The sequence below is a fragment of the Mus caroli genome, chromosome 3 (genome assembly GCF_900094665.2).
Source record: "Mus caroli chromosome 3, CAROLI_EIJ_v1.1, whole genome shotgun sequence".
In the NCBI taxonomy this organism is placed as follows: Eukaryota; Metazoa; Chordata; class Mammalia; order Rodentia; family Muridae; genus Mus; species Mus caroli.
The window spans coordinates 110,511,891-110,525,030 of record NC_034572.1 but is presented as its reverse complement, the minus strand read 5'-3'; the positions used below and the strand labels follow the sequence as shown (position 1 = coordinate 110,525,030).

The following is a 13,140-nucleotide window of genomic DNA, read 5'->3' as shown; positions in this document are numbered from 1 at the left end:
TGTGTCACAAGGTTAGTGAAGCCAAGCGTCGCAGGGAATTTTAAGAAACTTGGTTTTTCCAACTTTGTATTTTCTTCCCAGAAAGAACGTCCCTAACTAAACATTATCCCAGCTCGTCTTCGCTCTTGAACTCACTTTTCCTAGAGAGGCAGAGCGATCGCACATCAGGGCAATGACAGTCCCCAAAGCCCAGACCCCTCAAACCCACAAGCCGTGTCCACCTCTCGCGAGATCAGTGGTCTGTGCTAGCGGGGGCGATGGCTCCCGGAAGTGGGCGGGGAGGCAGGGCCACGCCCCCCGGGCTAGTCCGGGGCCCAGCGGAGTCGGCACGTCCTCCGGCCGCGGGGGGCGGAGTCTCGGCGGCCCCGGCCTGTCACTGTCCCCTGGCCTGGGTCCCGGCGCCCCTCCCCTTGCCCTTCACGGCCGCCCTGCCCTCCCCGGGCCGCCGCTCGGTCCGGCGTTCCCGCTGTACCCGGCTCCGGCTCCCGCTCCCGACGCCGCACGTCTATCCCGCTCGTAAGTGCCTGGAATGCGTCCGGCTCCGGACGCGCATTCTTTCTATCTATAGCCGCTCTGTACATCGCATGCCACCGCCGCCGCAGCTATTCCCGGGACAGCAACTGCTTCCCTCTCCAGTCACCTCCCTATTGGTGGCTTCAGACCCGAATTTGGGAACAGGGCGCTCTTCCACCTGTTCAGCAGTCTGATCTGCTGGAGGCTGCAGTGCCATTTGGAGCTTTCAGGGCCCCCTGGCTCAGGAACGGAATTTATGCCGCTGAACTCCAGGGTTTTCGCGGATGTATTGCTTTTCTCTGAGAATGCTTTAGGGGTTTTGTTGGTCTGCTCTGTTTTGAACAGAATCTACATCTAACTAACTAACTAAACATTATCCCAGCTCTTCTTCGCTCTTGAACTCACTTTTCTACATCTTTGTAGAATCTACATCTTTGCTTCAGGCTTTCTTATTCTGCGCCAAGAGAGAAGAAACTTCTCCCTTGTTGGGCTTTACTGACAAGATTTTGTTCTTCCTTATTGCTCTTCTTGGCTTTAAACCTATCTAGGACATGTAAGTGCCATTGTCAACTCCAGAGAGTTTTAGGTCATATTTTCTTTTTTTTTTCTCCTCCTCCTCTTCCTCCTCCTCCTCCTTCTTCTTTTAATAATTCCACTTTGTTTTATAGGGGTAACTCATTCCACTTTGGAGCCCTTTTAGTTCTACGCAAAGAGTTCAAATCCTCCAGAAGCCAAAATGGAACACAGTAAGCAGATTCGAATTTTACTACTGAACGAGATGGAGAAGCTAGAGAAGACCCTCTTCAGACTTGAACAAGGTCAGTTGCAAGTTGTTTGATCAGCTCTTTTTATATCTTTTAATGCATTGACATTCTATTAGTTTTTTTTTAAAAAAACTTAAAATTAGGGACTGGGTGTTGGTAGGTAGAATGCATGCTTAGCATAAATGAGGCTGTAGATTCAGTCCTCTGCATGAACAGACACACACACACACACACACGCACACGCACACGCACACACGCACTCAAATAACTTTAAGTTAGCTGAAATTTCATAGATCTTGATTTGTGCCAAAATGGTACTATGTCCCACACTGATGATGAGGAATGAATGTTGATTAAGAACAGATCTGTCGCGTTAGCACAAAGATAGCTCAGTTCATTTTGCTGCTGACTACCACCTGAGGCAGACACTACAGGTTATAGGAAGTCCCTCATGGGTAGAACTTGTGCCTACTCTGGGTTCAGTCCCTACATTAGGGAGAAAAAGAAGTGGTAGAGAGTGCGTATGCAGTTAAAAGATTGAGCATGTTATTTGTAATAGCATTTATTGTTATAACTCGTGAAATCATATATAATTTAGCTTTGCATATATCTGTAGGGTGGCTTTTCAGAGCAAACTCTTTTCCTCTATTGAGCTTAAGCACTGGGAGAGTAGAGAGAGTATAGCAGAAGGTGTCGTAAGCTTGCTAACCCTATCAGGAGCCTCTCAAGCAAGTAGAAGATGAAGCCAAATAAAAAGTGGAAAATCTCATCGGTGATGTTGAAACATGTTTGAGCCATCATTTAAAGAACTACATTGAGCTAGGGATATAGCTAATGGTATAGTACTTGCCTAATACAAGCAAAGTCTTGGGTTCAAACCCCAGCATGACAGAGAAATGTAACTAAAAGTAAGATCAAAGATCAATTTGCAGGACTATCAGACACGCTGGCTGATGTTTTACATTCGATACTGAAAACAGTCCACTGATAATTTATAAATATAACTTGTAAAATACAAGGAGGAAGTTTTTTATGCATCAAGACAAAAATCAGTCTCCTGGATGAATTCAGTGAACACTGATAAACATCTTGAAGAATTTTTTTTCTTTAATATTTTTAAAAAGTTAGATTTTTGAAAAGCCATCTACTGTGTGGCCTTGATGCTGAACGGCCCTCTTCTTCCAGGTTTGCTCGGGGTTTTGGGTCACTGAGCTCTGGCTCCAGCTTGGGTCTCCTGACTCTGCCCTTCCCTGGGGTTGGTTTGTCCTTCTCTTCTGTCTTCAGTATTCCTCTCACTCTGGCATCGCTCCTCAGGCTCTCTGTCTTCCTCATTTCAGTTCATTGCCAGTGTGTGCCTGGTTCCCTTCTTGCTCTGTTCATCTACCATCAGAAACCATGCATTCCCATGGCTGGGCTCTAACCTCAATGCTGAGGACTCTGAAATAATGGCCTCAAGTGTCACTTTTTTCTTGGAAGCTTTTAAGTCAAGTATAATGACAAGGGTTGAGAGGCAGACTTTATTTATTTGTTTGTTTGTTAATTCAGTTGTTAACAGACTAATGTTGAGTAAATTGCATTATTAATTATTATTATTATTAAACATTAATTTTCCTTGTAAAGATCTGTTGCTCTCCTGTGGAGTTTAAAGGCTGTAATTTAGTGATGTATAGTTTTGTAGCAGTAGAGCCCTAAGTAACAACAACGTGTTGGTCTTTCCGCTCCTCAGTCTACTCCCTGGAGCTTAGCTTTGTTCTGACACTATTCTGTGGAATAGTTATGGGGTGGCTATGTTAGGCTAGGCTTTCATCCCCCTTTACCAAACCTTAGTTATGCCTCTGTCTTCATATGTTTGCAGACAAGAATCTTAAGCATTCTTGGTGATGTCACCTCTTTAACTGTCATCTCTCTTTAAATTCTATAATTTCTTTCTGATCCATCTCTCTCTCTCTCCCTGTCCATCTCTTCCATCTAACCAAATGAGAGTCCAAATCATCTTCTTGTTTAGTCTCTTCCCTTTGATTTATGGGACCTCGCCTGAGTTCCGAGACATTCTGAATGGGACTGTACTTTTTCTTGCCGAGACGGAATCTGTTCCCCGCCTTTAGTGTCTGAATCTTTATAGCTCTGCATCCTGTCCTGCTTACTCCATCTCTAATGCCTTTTCTTGGGCTGTGCTTACATCTCCACTCCTGTCAGATCCCTCTGTATCTGTGGTACCTTTAACTTTCATTCTGTGTGTTCAGCATTCAGTTAAAGTGCCTTCGTGAAGGCTCCCGGTCGTTTTTCACTGTCTCTTTGATTTGGTCTCCAGTTTCACAGTGGCCACCGGGCAATTAAGTGCTGAACAGTGAAGCAGCCTCTAATGCTTGTTAGAAGTACAGTGAGGTTTGTGAGCACAAAAGCATCTTACAGACTCAGGGCTACGTGCAGCACTAAACAGCCACTGACTAAGTCTTTTCTACAATTATTTATTTTATGTATATGAGTGCACAGTAGCTGTCTTCAGACACACCAGAAGAAGGCATCAGATCCCATTACAGATGGTTGTGAGCCACCATGTAGTCCATGAACTCAGGACCTCTGGAAGTGCAGTGTTCTTAACTGCTGAGTCATCTCTCTAGCCCCCTGACTAATTCTTTTTTTGTTTGTTTGTTTTTTCGAGACAGGGTTTCTCTGTGTAGCCCTGGCTGTCTTGGAACTCACTTTGTAGACCAGGCTGGCCTCGAACTCAGAAATCCGCCTGTCTCTGCCTCCCAACACCACGCCCAGCTTTTTTTTTTTTTTTTTTTTTTTTTTGGTTTGGTTCCCCTGACTAATTCTTAAACCCCAGCAAAAAACAAGTCCAGACAGGAAACTCACTTAAGTTTCTTGAAGACACAAACTGAAGAGTTGATTAAGAGTAATTAATGTCAGCTGGACAGTGGTAGCACACATCTTCAATTCCAGCCCTCAGGACACAGAGGCAGGCAGATCTTTGAGTTCAAAGCCAGCCTAGTCGACAAAACATATTCCAGGACAGGCTACACAGAGAAACTCTGTCTTGAAAAAGAAACAAAAACCCAAACAAAACAAAGCTCCAAAGAACAATGTGGTTCAGTCTGTACCACTAAGTAAATCGAGTAAATCCATCTGTTTTTTTGTAATAACGCATGATCATATTAATTTAGAGCAGTGGCTCTCTGCCTTCCTAATGCTGTGACCCTTCAATACAGTGCCTCATGCTGTGATGACCCCTCACCATGAAATTATTTTGTTGATACTTCTTAACTGTAATTTTGCTACTGTTATGTTTGAGTCATAATATAAATATTCTATATGCCGGATATCTTGATAAGTGACCCCAAAAGAGTTTGCGACACAGAGGTTGAGAACTGCTCTTTTAGAAGGTAATTTGTGATGTGAAAGAAATATTGAATAGAGGGGACATTGGGACAAGAAATAATTGAGAAGACCCTATAAAAAAAATCCTGTCTATTCTGTTTACTTGCCTTTAATCCCAGCACTCGGTGGCAGAGGCGAGTGTACCTCTGTGAGTTCAAGGCCAGCCTGGTGGTCTATATGGAGTTCCAGGACAGCCAGAGCTACACAGTGAAACCCTGTCCCCACTCCACCTTAAAAATTGTGACTAGGCTGGGCAGATAGCTCAATGGATAAATACCTGCTGGACAGTCACTCATGTAAAAGCTGGGTGTACCTGTAATCCTAGCACTGGAGGTACTTGGACAGGTAGATCTAGGGGGCTTGCTGGACAGCCATTCTGACCAATCAGTGAGTTCCATATTCAATGAGAGACCCATCTCAAAAAAAAAAAAAAAAAAGGATGAGTGGAGAGAGGTCTCAGCACATGAGAGCACTTGCTGCTCTTGCATCCACATGGCTGCTCACAACCCCCTGTAACTCTAGTTCCAGGGTCTCTGACACCCTCTTCTAGCTTTTATGGGTGCCACATGCATACATGGGACACATACATACATGTGGAAACTCAACTCATACATACACATAAAATAAAAATAAGTAAATCTTTAATTTTTTTCTTTTTACTCTTCAAATAAATAAGGCGAAGAAGAATAGTGGAAGAGAACCAACATCAACCTCTGGCTTCTGCAAGCACTCACAGCTGCACATACCTGCACATACATTACACACAGCAAAATAAAGAAAACAGCAGTCCAAACAGTCATACCAGCCTAAAGATAAGAACCTAACATTATCAGAGTTGAAAAGGGAGACAATAAGGAAACTTTAAACTCATAAGACTTGGTAACAATTAAATGTGAAGGAAAAAACACTGATTTGGGGGTTTTTATATTTGACTCAAGCCCTTCTCTGCTTTTATTTTTTCACGGCAAGAACCAGTTATAATTGTCAACACAACATCTCTATACATTATTCCTTTTCAAGTAAAAGTCCAAGTAATTATCTGTTCTAGTCAAATTGTAGTCTTTTCTGTTTTCCTTGTCTCATTGTGTATCAGAAAATGAACATGTTTAGCATTCCTCAAACCCGAAAATGATTCTTCCATCTTTTGTATAGGTTGATTTACAATTTTACTATATTTTTATTACTGTGAGATATGTGTATGCAACATGTGGGGGGAGGGGTATGTGACTGCAGACACGTTCGTGCCACTGAGAGTATATGGGAACTGGTTCTCATCTTCCACAGAGGTATTCCACTAAGGGACTCAGGTTTCTTAAGCTTGGGTGTCGAGTATTCTTACTGAACCAACCTGCCAGTCCAATTGTTACTGGCTTTTCTTTTAAAATAAAATGTTCAGTTAGGCTTGGTGGCACACACCTTTAATTCCAGTACTCAGGAGGCATGTGTGTTTGAGGCCAGCATGGACTACAGAGTAAGTTCTAGGACAGCCAGGCTCACACAGAGAAACCCTGTCTTGGAAGTAAATGAATGAATGAATGAATAAATAAATAAATAAATAAATAGCAACAACAACAAAACCCACCACCATCATTACAAAAAATAAATAAAATGATCATTTACAAAGGTTTCCTTTTTTATTTTATGTGTATGTTTGCTGGCTGACATGAGTTTATGTGCACCATACATATATATGCAGGTGCCCTCAAGGATAGAGGTTGTTGAATCCCTTAAACTGGAATTGGATGCAGTTGTGAGCTGCTTTATGGGTGCTGGAAACGGAACCTAGACCTCTGTAAGAGCAACAAGCACTTTCACCTGCTGAGTCACCGCTCCAGCTGCCAAAGGTTTCTTCCCTGAAACCATCTACCCACCGCCTAATGGGGAATTCTTGTTTACAGTAGTAATTGAATCCCGCGTCTTCCTAGCTAGCTGTCTACAAGAGGGCTCTGTCGGTCCAAGCAAAGCGTTGTTAGTGTTAACATTAACCAGATAGCCACACTGTGTACTGTTGTGACCTAAGCTAATTTTAGCAGAGGTATTTCGTGTACTGCGGGAAACCTGCTCAGTTTCAGTGATTTGACTTAGCAGTTTAGAGTGGCTTTGAGCTTTGGGGGTGGTATTTACTAATCCCCTACAGGGATACAGAAAGAAAATGTAACAGCTTTCTTTGAAAAGGAATTCAGTTTGGTAACACATGAGTGGACATTGATGCTCTCATTGCAGTCAGATGAATTCAAAACCAAAGAGTAGAGGTTGTAGTCTAATGGAGGCTCACAGGCCAGCCTTCTTATTTGTCGCATTTTTTCCTCGAATTGCACCAGTACCTGAACTAGGTAGATAAGTCATGGTCTTTTAAATCACGCAGATTTAGGTTGTAGCTTTGTGGTAGAGTGTTTATGTGGTGTGCATGAGGCCCTAGATGCCATTATTAACCCCACAGAAAAGTAAATTAAAATTTACAAATTAGAATCTTTCAAAAATTTTATAACACGAGGAAAAATAACTAGGAATATCTCTTTTACTTCTTAGAAATTGTCAAACCCAGCCAAGCACGGAGGCACACACCTGTAGTCCCAGCATGTAGAAGGCAGAGACAGGTAGCTCTTTGTTGAGTTCTAGGTCAGCCCCGGCCTACATAGTAAGTATGACATAGACAGAAAGCAAGAAGTTAGGGAAGCGTTGGGGATGGGGGGGGAGATGACACGACAGTACAGTGAGACTGACTGACTTAAAGATGAGCCAGAAGGATTTGAAATGTGTCCTTTTTAGAAATTATATCAGCCTTTTGTCATGTGAAACTTAGAAAATCTCATTAGAAAACCCTTTCTTTGGCCCATTGAGGTAAATGAGAGCTAGTTACCTTGTTCTAATGAAACCGCGGCATGGAGCAGAGTTGCGGTTTTCCTGTGCTGGTCAAGTGAGAAACCCTTGGGTCTTTGCAGCTATGCACTCTCTGCTGTAGCTCATCAACTCTCCCACTGGAGCACGAAAGCAGACTTAGACAAGACATAAATGAGTTGGTGTGCTTGTGTTCCAATAAAACTTTATTTGTAGGAATGTGTGGGGCTGGGTACAGTTTCCCGTATTATTGCAAAGTGTTCTGATTATTTACTTTAGAAATGCTTTTGTGATTACATGATTTTATCTGTATAAGTGAATACCTGCCACCTTTAGAAATTTTCTAATCTGTTTCACCTCTTGTAAATAAAGACTTCCTTGGTTTTCCAAGTGTAAATGTAGATTAGCTTGTAAAAATAATTACTAGATGTCAGGAAAAATAGATATTTTTTAACCAGATTTTAGCAAAAGTCTACATAATTGATGAATGGAACTCACAATTAAGGTCATGGTTTAGTAGGTTTAGTATATATAACCATCAAGAACTCCTTTTTAAAATCTGTGTTTGGATAGCTGTGTCTATATGTGTGTATGTATGTATGTATACACATACATATATATTGAGTTGAGGCTCAAAAGTTGAGGCTATTAAAGCCAATTGTCAGCATAAACAGAATTTGTAATATTTAAATTACCTTATTACAAAATTTTAAACTAAGACTTTAAAAACGAGTGAATCTTGCAGGGCTGGAGAGAAGGCTGAGTTGACTCATGCTTCCTGCTCGTACAAAAGACTTTGGTTCTCAGCACCCAGATTAGGTGGCTTATAACCGCCTGTAACTCCAGCTTCAGGAGATCTGGCCTCAGAGGACACCAGTGTTCATATAGCCACACACATATACACATTCACTACAAATAATTAGAGTCTGGAGAGGTGTCTCAGAGGTTGAGAGCACTTGTTCTTCTTTCAGAAGTCCCAGGTTCAATTCGTAGCACACACAGGCTCATACACAGCCGTCTGTAATTCCAGTTCCAAGGGATCTGATGCCTTCTTCTGACCTCTGAGAGCATCAAAAATGCATGTAATTCACATACACATATTCAGGGGAATGCACATAAATAAATGAAAAAATACAACTTTAAAATTGTAAACTAATTAAAATAAATCTTTAAAAATCATGCTTTTAAAAATAATAAATAATAAATATTCAGCCATGTTGTTTCCTTGATAGTGTCTGCTGTATATGTATGAGTATTGTGTCTGCATGTATATATGTGAACATTGTGAATGCCTGGTGCCCATGGAGGCCAAAAAGGGTGTTGGATTCCCTAGAACTGGAGTAAGGGGTGGCTAGAAGGTTATTGGTATTGGAGGGATGGCTAGAAGGTTACTGGCATTGGAAATTGAAAATGGGTCTCCAGCCACTTTGCACTTGTTTTGGTGTTACAGAACTTACATAGTCTATAAGAACAGTGTGCATGTATGCTACATATAAATGTTCATATTTGAAGACTGTGCTTGAGAGAGATAACCCCATTGCTTCAAATACTGTCTTAGAGTCTAGGCGAGTTTTAACCTTTGTACTACAGTTTCTCCGAATCATTGTGCAATTACTAAAGCAATATTTGTATAAACTTCAGAGACAAGCTATTTAAATATCAACAATACCTCTGATATTTGTGCATGTTCCAAGTGTTACTACTTTTCCTGATGATAAATTTAACTATTCTAGAAAGATGTAGAAATTTATAGTCCTAAGCATCGCAGTATTTTTTACTTCATTTATTGATTGAGATGGGTCTTGCTCATGTTTTGTTTTGTTTTGTTTTGTTTCCTGATAACAGTTCCTATAGGGTTGGCCTGGAACTTGCTACATTGACTAGAGTGGCCTTGCCTATCCAGTGTTTCTTCTCCCTGTAATAAGCCTACTGGGATCACAGGCACTCGAGAGTACACCACACACATTCCACACATTTCACAAATCACACACACACACATACACACACTCACAGAGAGAGAGAGAGAGAGAGAGACAGACAGACAGACAGACTCACCCCACACAGGAGAGCTTTTGTTTTGTTTTTGAGACAAGCTCTCACTCTGTGGCCCAGGCTGGCTTTGAACCCTGTAGGTTCGCAGGTTGGTCATGAAATAGATCTAGTTGCCTTAGCCTCCTGAGTTCTAGGAATAAAGGTATGCAGTGCGTGCCACCACACACCAGCTATGCTTTAATCCTTTATGCAGTTATCTTTAAATCTATGTCATTATTAATACATCTTCAATTTTACAATTATTTCCCCAAGTATAACATGATAGGAATATGTAAAAACTATCAGAACAATTTTGTGACTATTTGTGCTACGATTATAACACAGGCTTTCTATTGTCTTCTTACTCTGTTTCAGCCATACCCATTTTCCCAGAAGGATTTCAAAAGATGCTATTTAATAGCATGTTATGCATAGTGGAATTCCTTCAGAATGGGCATCAGTCTTCTCAAACCCCGTGCTTTTATCAGCTGATTCACAGGCTATCTGAATCCTTTGTTTTTGTGGCAAAACCCTCATTGGCAGCATTGGGCCATCAGAAGCAAAAGGACCCCGCCCACTTGATACTGGCCTGAGCAGTACAGGTAGCTTTAGGTCAGCCAGGACTACAGAGTAAGACCTTGCTCAAACAAACAAATAAAATTTAAAGACTGTGTCTACTAAACGTTTATCCTAAACCTGTAGCAATCCAGTCATATCTTCAGACACTGTTGTTGTGTATCTAATTTTTCCACCAAAGTCTTTAAACGATCACAGATGTCTATGAGGACTGAACTCAACTTTTTCCAGTTTGTTTTATTGTTATTGTTAGCGCCACCATGACTCACAAATACTGTTTTTGGCATCTGGAATCTGCCTGACTACTGATGGCACGGTAGCCTAACAAGCTATATTCCTTAAATAGTAAATATGTGAAAGTCAGTTTTACTCCTTCACCCCCCCCCAAGGCTATAAAGGTTACAGCAAGCTATAGTAGCACCCATGACATTAACCTCATTTTATGTTTCTTCCCGTCCTCTAGGGTGATCTAGCTCGTTGTAAGTAAGCTACAGTAGTTTTAAAGGATTCATTTTTCTGAACTTAGATATCAAGAATGGACTAAAATGCTCTGAAAACCTTATTATAACTCTCATCCTGGGCCTGTTCTGTCTACCAAGCATAAGCAAAGTAGATTTCATCTAGTCCTGTCGAGTCTGAGAGGCACTCGCTACACTCCCACTACTGAGGGACTCAGCCTGTCCTCTGAAGCTTTGGAAGTCCTAGGTGGCATCTTGCTCTAATGGAAGACTCCCAGCTATACTGAAAATCCCTTGTTTAGTGGCCACTCTTAGACGTTACCTAAGCCAGAGCAGCAGTTTCTACGTTGGCATTTGCTGGTTGAATTTGGAATTTTTATATTGGAGAGGTGACTCCTTTTTTGAAGCTGTATGAGCCAATTTCTACTGCCCTCAGCAGCATCCTCACTTCCCTTGGCTATCAGAATTGAAGCCACCTAAGGCCTTGCTCTAAGATGGGCTTTTGTTTAAGGGCAGGTTGTGGCTGTGTCCGTTGTTCATTCAGACCTCTAAGTCATACCGGCAGTGCTTCGCACTCCTCCTTACAGCCACGTGCTGATCTTCAGCATCCCTCCACTTTTAACACACCTTCTGTACAAAGACTTAAAGGGGAGGCAGGCAGCTCTGCCTTCCTCTGAACAGTCAAGGTTATTGGTCCTAATATAAACCCTGCCATGTCTCAGGAAATAAGGTGGTCAGGGGAGATGTGGGAGGATAGGATCAGCTGTAGGAACAGTCAAAGCAAGAGGTTTGGCAGCTACGTTCTCCAGCTTAAGTGGATGCAGTTCATGATACCATAAAACAAATTAGCATCAAAGGTCACTGATCCAGAACAGCAGATAGAAAACAAATGAAAACAGTTGAAATTGTGGCCTAAATGGGGCACAGACACATATGAACATGCACTACTTTTCTTCAGAATGGTATTTGTGTGTGTAAATGTGTGTGTATGTATGTCCACACGTGTGCAGATGCACATATGTGTGGTTGTTCATGTGAAGGCCTGAATATTGTTCCTCATGATGGCTGTCGTCGTCTTCTTCTTCTTCTTCTTCTTCTTCTTCTTCTTCTTCTTCTTCTTCTTCTTCTTCTTCTTCTTCTTCTTCTTCTTCTTTTTCAAGACTTATTTATTATATTTATATGAGTACACTGTAGCTGTTTTCAGATATACCAGAAGAGGGCATCAGATCCTATTACAGATGGTTGTGAACTACCATGTGGTTGCTGGGAATTGAACTTAGGACCTCTGAGTTCATCTCTCCAGCCAACTGTTGAGATGGGTTCCTCACTGGGACTGGGACTGGGACTGGGCCTGGGACTGGGCCTGGGACTGGGACTGCCAATAAGGCTAGACTGGTGCCAAGGAGCCCTCTGTCTCCTTTATTACAGAGCAGGCACGCCTAAGCTCAGCTTTTCATATGGATTCTAGGGATCAAGCTTGAGTCCTGACACGTGGATGGCAAGCACTTTACAGGCTGTATCATATCCCTTGTGCCAGAATGTATGTGTGTGTGTGTGTTATATATGTATGCATGTTTTTACACATGTGGGTGTGTATGCATATGTAAATGTGGAGGTAATCCCTCTATCCCTTTTGATATAAGGTCTCTTACTGAACCTGGAGCTTACCTGTTTGGGTAGACTAGCTGGACAGCGAGCCATAGGGATCCTCCTGTCTCCACATAGTCTTGGTTTTCTTAACTTATTTGCTCTGTTCATTGCTTATGGTGACCATCACTGTGGAACTTAAGCTCAAGATGGGTAAGATGGCCCTGGTAAAGGCACCTCCTTACCAAGCTCGATGACCTGAATTCTGTCCATGACCCACATGATGGAAAGAGATAACTGACTCTGACAGGTCGTCCTCTGACCCCTACTCCCATGCTGTGGAACAAGAACACATACAGACTCACAGGGTTGGCAGCTAAGCTCTCCAACTTAAGTGGGTATAGCTTATGATACGCGATAGATAGATAAAAACTTTAAAAGAGTATAAATCGTAGGAATCAGCTGACTTACTCATTGTTCCAGGGAGGCCTTCCTGTGTGATTCTTATTTTGTTGCATGTTTCATAAGCATTATAACTGTTAGTATATTTATTCTCCTTTTATTTGTCATTGTTTTCTTTCTTCATTAATTTTCTTTGAGACAGTGTTTCTCTATGTAGCCATGGCTGTCCTGGAACTCACTCTGTAGACCAGGCTGTCCTTGAACTCACTAAAATGCACTACCACACCCAATAGTATATTTATCTCTATAAGCAAATTCATTAAGCTTGAAGAATTCTACTCAGAACCTTCCCCTACCTTCTCCAATTTTTTTTTTTTTGGTCCATCATGAATTGAGATACATCCATGTTTAAGTTTTTATTTTGCTTTCTTAAATGGGTCTCACATAGCTCAAGCTGACCTCGGTATTGCTATGTAGTAAGAATGACCTTGAGCTCTCGAGCCTTCTGCCTCTCCCACTCACATGGTAGGATTACAGGCATGTGCCTCTCCCACTCACATGGTAGGATTACAGGCATGTGCCTCTCCCAC

The 13,140-nt window shown here is 41.9% G+C and overlaps 1 protein-coding gene across 2 annotated transcripts in view; it reads left to right on the top strand.

The window, feature by feature from the left end:
• Window positions 1-382: 382 nt before the first annotated feature.
• Window positions 383-13,140, top strand: part of Agl (amylo-alpha-1, 6-glucosidase, 4-alpha-glucanotransferase) — a 58,976-nt gene continuing 46,218 nt past the window's right edge. Inside the window, exons 1-2 of one of the 2 annotated variants that reach the window (XM_021157864.2) lie at window positions 383-516; window positions 1,182-1,331. In XM_021157864.2, coding sequence (XP_021013523.1) covers window positions 1,250-1,331 — 82 coding nt within the window. In that variant the 5' untranslated portion in view covers window positions 383-516; window positions 1,182-1,249. Of the gene's footprint in view, window positions 517-541; window positions 1,067-1,181; window positions 1,332-13,140 lie in introns of those variants that run through there. The other variant, XM_029475200.1, reaches the window with a different exon arrangement.